This window comes from Apium graveolens, chromosome 8, assembly GCF_009905375.1.
Source record: "Apium graveolens cultivar Ventura chromosome 8, ASM990537v1, whole genome shotgun sequence".
NCBI classification, from domain to species: domain Eukaryota; kingdom Viridiplantae; phylum Streptophyta; class Magnoliopsida; order Apiales; family Apiaceae; genus Apium; species Apium graveolens.
This window is the reverse complement of record NC_133654.1, coordinates 244,080,445-244,089,556: the sequence shown is the minus strand read 5'-3', so window position 1 is coordinate 244,089,556 and position 9,112 is coordinate 244,080,445. Positions and strand designations below refer to the sequence as shown.

Below are 9,112 nucleotides of genomic sequence, written 5' to 3'. Positions count from 1 at the left end.
AACAACGGGGCCTGTGCCATATATTTCTTCAATTCTTCGAAAGCCTTCCGGTTTTCCTCACTCCATACAAAGTCCTTAATGTTTTTAGTGACTTAAAGAATGATAGGCACTTGTCTCCTGACTTAGAGATGAATCGTCCCAAAGCAGCAACCCTTCCTGTGAGCTTCTGAACATCCTTGATAGTTTTTGGCGGTTCCATGTCCAGGATTGCCTTTATTTTATCGGGGTTAGCCTCGATCCCTCTCTTGGAGACCATTAATCCCAAAAAATTTCCAGACCCTACTCCGAAAGCACACTTTGTAGGATTTAACATCATCTTGTGGTACCTCAGGACCTCAAAGGCTTCCCTCAAATGGGCTATATGATCAGTCTTTACTAGACTCTTGACTAACATGTCATCAACATAGACTTCCATAGTCTTTCCAATAAGATCCTTAAAAATTTTATTTACCAATCTTTGATAGGTGGCTCCTGTATTCTTGAGACCAAATACCATAACAAGATAACAATAAACACCAAAGTCAGTGATGAATGATACCTTTGGGATGTTATCCTTGTGCATCTTGATCTGATTGTATCCACTAAATCCATCCATAAAGCTCAGTATTTCATGCCCAGCAGTGGCATCTATCAAGGTATCGATCCTTGGTAACGGAAAACAGTTCTTAGGACAGGCATCATTTAGATCAGTGAAGTCCACACACATCCTCCATTTTCCATTACCCTTCTTCACCATTACAGGGTTTGCTAACCACTCTGGAAATTGAATCTCCTCAATGAAATCAGCCTCCAAGAGCTTCTCCACTTCCTGTTTTATAGCTTCTTGCCTTTCTGGAGCAAAACTTCTTTTCTTTTGTTTTACCGTCTTCCGATTTGGGTCCACATTCAGCTTGTGAGTAATCAATTTTGGGTCTATGCCTGGCATATCATCCGCTGACCATGCAAAAACATCACTATTTTCTTACAAAAATTTCACCAACTTCCCTCTAAAAGGCTCATCGAGCGTTGCTCCAATAAAAGTCACCTTCCCAGGATCTTCGGGGGCCAAAGGAATTGAAACCAAGTCTTCTGCTGGCTTTCCCCTTTTCTTATCATTCTCTCAGATATCCAGATCTTCAATAGGAAGAACCTGCCCCCAACTCCATCTGCCCTCAAAGAGGGCACATAGCAGCTTCTAGCCATTTTTTGATCTCCTCTTTCTTCTCCAATCCCATCTCGAGTCGGGAACTTCATAACTGAATGATAAGAAGAAGGGACTGCCTTGAAGGCATGTACAGTTAAACCTCGATTAAGTAATATCCGATAAAGTAATAACCTCGCTTAAGTAATAATTTTCATCGGTCCCAACTTGGGCCAATGTTGTAAAGTAATATTCTCGCTAAAAGCATAAGATAATAAAAAATTCGAAAGTCATTAAGGGCCCAAGTAATATGTAAAGTAATAATTCCATAATTATATATATATATATATACTATATAATGTATATGATTACAAAATTTAATTCTTATTAAAATATGAATCTATTGTAGCTTGTTTCTTCTTTCCACCAAAGCCAAAATTAATCTCGTCTTTGACTTTATGTAAAGCAAAAATAACTTCTGGTATGTTTTGCTCGTGTTGTAACAAGTAATTGTTCAAAGTGGTGAGTGCTTGAAATGCTTCCTTTGATGACACGCTTGGGATGACATTGCTATCGTCGGGTTCAGGATCAGTCCCTTCATCAGTGCTCATTACCGACTCAATGATTTCTTCATCCGTAGGTGATTCCATAACCGCATCATTCTCGTTTGGATAGTTTAAGAGATGCTCGACATCCATCACATTCCTATATCGTAAATTAGAGATAACTTCATTTAATCCTTCGACACCTTCATTTATTTCTCCAAGTTCTTGTTCATCATTTTCTTCTGAACGAATCTTGCAATGCCGAAAACAATTTGCAATTGTGGTTGTTTTCACATCAATATTCCAAGCCATGTTAGCAAAACTAATAGCATTCAAGATATTAACTTTTTGGATATAAGTAATCATAATAAAAGTAATTTTAGATCAAATACATTGCATGTGATTAATTCTAGTTTTTATACGTACATTATATATTATACTGTACCACGTAAACATAAAAATTCGGTAAAGTAATAAAATATTACTTTATCGATAAAGTAATAAAATATTATTATATCGATAAAGTAATAAATTCGGTAAAGTAATATTTTTTCCCGGTCCCAAGGGTATTACTTTAAAGAGGTTTAACTGTATCCCTGTTCTTCCCATGATAGCGTTGTAGGTCGAACTAGCCTTCACCACCATAAAGTCCAACATCTGAGTTGCTTGCCTTGGTTCCTGTCCTATGGTTGTTGGCAACTTGATTATTCCTTCTACGGGGCATTCCACTCCTGCGAATCCATATATCGGCATGTCGGTTGGGGTCAATTGGGAGTCATTATATCCCATCCTTAAAAAGGTGTCATGGAGCAAAATATCCACTGAAGCACCATTATCCACAAGGACCCTTCTTACCGGGTTGTTCCCTATTATCGGGGTTATGACCAACGGGTCGTCATGGAGAAATTTCACACCCTCCAGATCAGAATCATCAAAAGACATTGTTACTCCTGTTCTGGCCCTCTTCGGGGCTTCCCCAATAATATGCATAACTTCTCGAGCATATGCTTTCCTGGAGTTCTTGGATAACCCAGCAGCAGTTGGTCCTCCAAAAATTGTGTTGATCACAGGCCCTTGGGGGCGCGGTCCTCTGAAGATTGTATTTATCACCGGTCCCCTAGGTTGGGGATTTCGCCCCTGATCTTCTTGATCTCTCCTTCGGTCATCAAAGTTCCTTCTCACGTTGTTGCTTCTATCCCCTCATTCTCCTGTATATTTGTTCAATCTTCCTTTTCGAATGAGGAACTCAATTTCATCTTTCAGTTGCCTACACTCATCGGTGTCATGACCAACATCTTTGTGAAATATGCAATACTTGCTCTTATCTAGCTTGGCAGGATCAACCTTCAAGGGCTTAGGCCAACGAATATCTCTATCTTTCTCGATCTCCATCAAGATCTGGCTTCTAGGAGCATTCAGCTTAGCGTATTCAGTGAACTTTTGCCCAGGCCCTCCCTTCTTGGGGGTTGAATCAGAGTTTTGTTCGGTTCTAGGATACTTGTCCTTAGCAATATACTCCAGATCAGTTTTCCGCTTCTTGCCTCCAGTGGGCTCATTACTCACTATGGTCTTCCTCATGCTTTCTTCAACCTTGATATACTTCCCTGCCCTATCCTGGAGCTGCAACATGCTTTCGGGGGGACGTTTGGCCAATGACATCTTAAAAAACTCATCCCTAGTTCCTTGTTGTAGTGCTATCATGGCTACCTTATCATCCAGGTCTGGGACTTTTAAAGCCTCCTTTGTCAAACGATTCAGGTAATCTCTCAAGGATTCCTTTGTTCCCTGCACAATGCTCATAAGAGATGCTGAAATTTTCTCATGAACTCTCCCACTGATGAATTGCTTAATAAAAGCCTGACTTAATTCTCTGAATAACCCAATAGAATTTGGGGGCAAGCGACTATACCACCTTTGAGCCATACCCGACAGGGTTTGAGGAAAGGCCCGGCACTTGATAGCATCATTCACGGGCTGCAACAGCAGTGCATTAGAAAATGTTCTAACATGATTAGCGGGATCTCCTGTACCATCATAAGCTTTTATAGTTGGCATCTTGAACTTCCTTGAGATATGGGCATTCATTATATCTCCAGTGAAGGGTGGAGTAGGATCATCAGGATCTCCAAGGGGAAGAAGATTGCTTGGATCAGCCCTTGGGACAACAGCCCTTCTCTACACTGGACCATCTAGGTCTATGATGGGAGGAGGATTTCTCCCCCTAGGAGGTGTTGGGGGTCTGGTGCGCCTCCAGGTCGCGCCTCAGCCTTTGAATCTCAGCCTCGTGAGCCCTGATTCTTTCCTGCACTTCTTGGGGATTCATCCCTTGGGTGCTCTGAGGGCGTTGGCTACCTTCAGCCATCGGCTCTTTGCCAGCACGTCTCCTTCTTGGGGCTACTTCATCATCCGAAGATTCGGAGTCTCTCTCAGTGTTAGGACCAGAAAATTCCTGATCCTCAGGAATAGGAGCCAAACCTCGTATGTATGGGGGCGACCGCCCTCGTGGTTCACTCCGCCCAGCATGTCCGCTTCCTCCAACCTCGGGGTAAAGGGGCATCCCATAAGGGGGGTTAGTAGTAACAATAGTTGAATATTCGTACCCGATGGGTCGAGAATTCACAGGTATATGTATTTGTTGAACTTGAGAATTCATACCTTGAGTAGTCGAGGGGATCGTCCCTTGTGGCTGAGGTTCAGTTGCCCCTATCTGGGCTTCTTCTAGTATGGTTGTATAGGTTGAGTGAGGAGGCACCTCCACAGTTGAAGAGATCACTTGGGTTGTCCCCGTTGGTGTTTCTCCTCCAAGGGCTCTAACTGTTCTCCGTGTTCTCGCCATGGTTATTGTTGTGCTTTTCCACAGACGGTGCCAAATATTATGGATAAAAAACTAAGGTTATTATTTACGGTATTTAATGCTAAGGTTCGGGAGCTCAAGGCCTTTAATGGCTGCTCTCGTGTTTCGTAGCTTAACTCTGCCTTTACGAGATGTCTACGTATCTCTGTGAATTAGAGAATCAAGCCAAAAAACGTAGTTCTAATTTGTGGGGTGAGGCCCCTTATATAGATGCTGGTGGTCCTTGAATTGGACTTGATATAAGAGACCTGGTGGGCAAGTCTCATAATTAGAATGGACTTTGGAGTCCTAAATAGTAGGAAACTAATTCCTTATCCTTTTAGGTCCCTCTGAGGCTAATCTGTAAGGATTTATATCCTTATCGGGACTCTTCTCAATAGCTGATTTTTCTCTTATTAATTAATTATGAAATTAATTAATATTCAGGGTTTTTGGGCCTTCTTTGTTCCATCAGGCCTGATCTGGTCCATCAGGCCTGATCAATATGTTGACCTTTTTGGTCTGAACGTCATACATCTTCTTATTGGGCCTTGCAGCCCAAACCATTTATAATTACTGTAATATTTAATTATGTAATCAGGATTTATTTATCCCTATCAAATGTGTTCAATGCCATGAAATTCCCTACTGATAATGAGGAGTGCTTAAAAGTGGTGTTGGTCGATTCTGTGGTTACTTCAGAACTTGATCAAATGCTAAGGTTTGATGCCTTAGAAAAGACCTTGTTGGGGAATTTAGATAGCGAAGATGAAGAAGGTGATGAACAGTTGCAGTATTTGAATGCTTCTCATTGGAAGCGAAGGTTGGATATGCCTTTTGAATCTCTTGGATTGGAGGAGCTGAACAAATCTCCAAAGCGCCTCAAACCATCTATTGAGGAAGCTCTTACACTTGAGCTTAAACCATTTCCTGAACACTTAAGGTATGCTTTTTTAGGTGATGCATCTACTTTGACTGTTATTATTGCATATGACCTTTCAGGTAGTGATGAGGAAAAGCTCTCAAGAATTATGAGAGAGTTCAAATCGGCAATTGGATGGACTATAGCAGATATCAAGGGAATAAGCCCTTCTTATTGCATGCATAAGATTCTGTTAGAGGAAGGTAGTAAGCCAACTGTGGAGCAGCAGAGAAGGCTCAATCCGATAATGAAAGAGGTTGTGAAGAAGGAAATTCTCAAGTGGCTAGATGCAGGGATCATCTATCCTATTTCTAAAAATTCTTGGGTGAGTCCAATTCAGTGTGTGCCGAAGAAAGGAGGTATCACAGTTGTTTTTAATGAGAAGAATGAGCTCATTCCTACTCGAACAGTCACGGGGTGGAGAGTTTGCATGGATTACAGGTAGCTGAATAAAGCCACGAGGAAGGATCACTTCCCTCTTTCTTTTATTGATCAGATGCTTGAAAGATTGGCTAGGCATGAGTACTACTGTCTTCTGGATGGCTATTCGTGTTATAATCAGATTTGTATTTCTCCAGAAGATCAGGAAAAGACTACCTTCACTTGTCTGTTTGGTACTTTTGCCTTCAGAAGAGTTCGTTTTGGGTTGTGTGGAGCACCTGCCACATTTCAGAGATGCATGATGTCTATCTTCTCTGATATGATTGGTCATAATATGGAGGTATTCATGGATGATTTCTCTATGTTCGGTGATTCTTTTGATGAGTGCTTGCAAAATCTTGGCGCCATTCTTAAAAGATGTGTTGAGACCAATCTGGTTCTCAACTGGGAGAAATGTCACTTTATGGTGCGATAAGGCATTATTCTTGGGCATAAGGTCTCTATTAAGGGTCTTGAAGTGGACAAGGCCAAGGTGGGGATCATTGAAAACCTTCCTCCACCAATTTTTGTTAATGGAGTCCGCAGCTTTCTTGGTTATGCGGGTTTCTATAGGCGGTTTATCAAGGACTTCTCTAAAATCTCTAAACCCTTGTGCGATCTTCTAGATAAATATGTCCCTTTCAAGTTTGATGATGAGTGTCTTGTTGTATTCGAGATCTTAAAGAAGAATTTAATCACGGCACATGTCATAACTGCACCTAATTGGAATGAGCCTTTTAAGATGATGTGTGATGCAAGTGACTATGCAGTTGGAATAGTTCTTGGGCAGAGAAAGAACAATATATTTCATGTGGTCTACTATGCTATTAATACCCTCAATGGTGCTCAACTAAACTATACTAATACTGAAAAAGAACTCTTAGTTATTGTCTACGGTTTTGAGAAGTTTCGATCTTATTTGCTTGGGACGAAGGTGACAGTTTTCACTGATCACACTGCTATTCGATATCTCGTCTCGAAGAAGGACTCAAAGCCTAGATTGATTCGATGGGTTCTTTTACTTCAGGAATTTGAGTAAGAGATCAAGGACAGGAAAGGTACTGAGAATCAAGTTGTTGATCATCTCTCTCGTTTGGAAAATCTGTTAGTCCCTTAACAATATGACAAGAATTACAGAAGGGGGGTTGAATGGAATTCTTGAAACTGTTTCTTGAAATAAAATGTTCTAACTCAAATATAAATATAAGTGTATTGATTAGCACAATGCGGAATAAAACTTAAGTGAATCAAAACACAAGTAATTAAAAATAAGAGTCTTTAAAAAGTTTCTGGTGGATTTGAATGATTCCACCAGAGATATGTATTATATATCGAGAGAACTCTGTGTAATGTTAACAGCTGCTTACAAATGTTGAACTACTGAGAATACAGAGAAATGCTAAGAATTCTGCTTACAAATGTTTCTCTATTGTTGTATCTCAGATTCATATTTCTATTTGCTACTTCTTGGTTTATATATATTACCAAGATTACAAAGTCAAAAGATAGAATCATTATAAAAACTATCGGGTCTAATGCTTTGCTACTTTGTTCTCTATTACCCAGTTAATAGGCTTCCTCATTTCATTTGCATACACTTCGACGCATGTGACTATGCTATCACTGTCAACTGATATTTGAATTCTTTATCCGTTGAGTACATGATCATCCGTCGATTTTATGATCATCCGTTGATGGCTTCATTGATCATCCGTCAACTGCTATATTGAACATCCATTGATAGCCATTTGATCATCCGTCGATGGCTTTGTTAATCATCCGTCGGTAGCTATTTTGGCACTTGACTTTAATTCATTTATACAGAATTACAAGACATCATCTATGTACAATTAATCAACCTATTCTGCATATCTAGTTAAAAGTCGACATGACTTATATACTACTACATAATCTATACAAAGGTGTATGTAGAAATGTGCTACAGACTCATTATTACATAAGCTACTCACTCGATGGATAATAAGTCATCATCCGTCGGGACTGTAATGAGTTATCCGTCGGGACTATAATTCTTATCCGTCGAGTGCTACATTATTTCACTAAGTAAAATCTATGAAGGTGTTTTGTTCATGTAATCATCAAGTACACAACATATGCACAACAATCTCCCCCAATTTATGTCTACTGGAATTATAGCCATAAATTAAGAGATACTTGATGATAACAAAACACCCTAAACATACAGCTTTAAAGAAAAGTAGATAATACTGAAAAGTGCTTCAATTAATCAAAATGTACAAAGTTTAGCTCACAGTCATTTTTAAGATGCTCCTCTGGCCTGAGCAGATTTATCTAGTTCCTTGAAGGTCTGGATCTTCTTCCAAGCTTTCTGTTGTTTTCTTTAATCTGATTTTGGAGCTGCCTGTTGAATTCTAGTTCATCAGATTCTGAGAGATTTAGCTTTTCTTGCATTTCCAAAAGAGTCTCATTGCTAGAGATACTCAATTGGTCTTCCAATCTGAAGAACCTTCTTACACCTTTGTCATCAATGAACTCCATCAGCCAGTAGGGCCTTAGATGCACTCTTCTCCCTATGTAGGGGATGATTGGAGTCTTTGGGAGTGCATCTTTAGCTCTAACACTCCTTAGTTCTTCAATCTTCTTCAATACCAATCTTCTTGCAGTAATGTTGAACCCAAAGTTCTTCTTGAAGGATGAATAGACTTTAATTAGTACAGCTTGGCTTTCTTGAAGAATCCTATGAAGTGGCCACTGAATCTCCTTTCCTCCTTTGTACTTGAACACTAACCTTTCAGGTAGGTTTCTGTATGCATCAATTCCTCTCACCTCATCTAGTTCATCCAGATAGAGGTTTAGATCAGAAAATTCTTTGATGTCACACAAGTACAAGTAGTCTCCCTTATTGACTTTGGGTTGAGCTTTAACTACATATTTGGATTTGAGAGGTGACAGCTTCACTTTCTTGACTGCTCTTGACTTTGTCCTTTTTGGCTTGCTAAGGATTGGTAGATTGAAGTCTGGAATTGGTAAGTTCTCCCATTTTATTGGCTCATCCTTGGGCATAATAGGTTCACCATGAATATTCCTGTAGGGATCCACCACCCTTATATCTTCAAATACCAAAGAGGGCTTTGATGCTTGAGTTGTAGCTGGTGTAAATTCCTTAGAAAATTGATCTTCCAATTCCTTGTCAACCATATCCAGTTTCCTTTTAGTTCTTTTAGCCAATTGCTTCTTTCTTGGAGATTTCTTCTGTTCTTCAACTTGCTTCCTTGATTCAGTAGCTTCAA

The 9,112-nt window shown here is 39.9% G+C and overlaps 1 protein-coding gene across 1 annotated transcript; it reads right to left on the bottom strand.

Moving 5' to 3' along the window:
• Positions 1–1,497: 1,497 nt before the first annotated feature.
• Positions 1,498–1,977, bottom strand: LOC141680527 (uncharacterized). The gene has a single exon (XM_074486729.1). The coding sequence runs from the start codon at positions 1,975–1,977 to the stop codon at positions 1,498–1,500; it is 480 nt and encodes a 159-aa protein (XP_074342830.1).
• Positions 1,978–9,112: the final 7,135 nt, after the last annotated feature.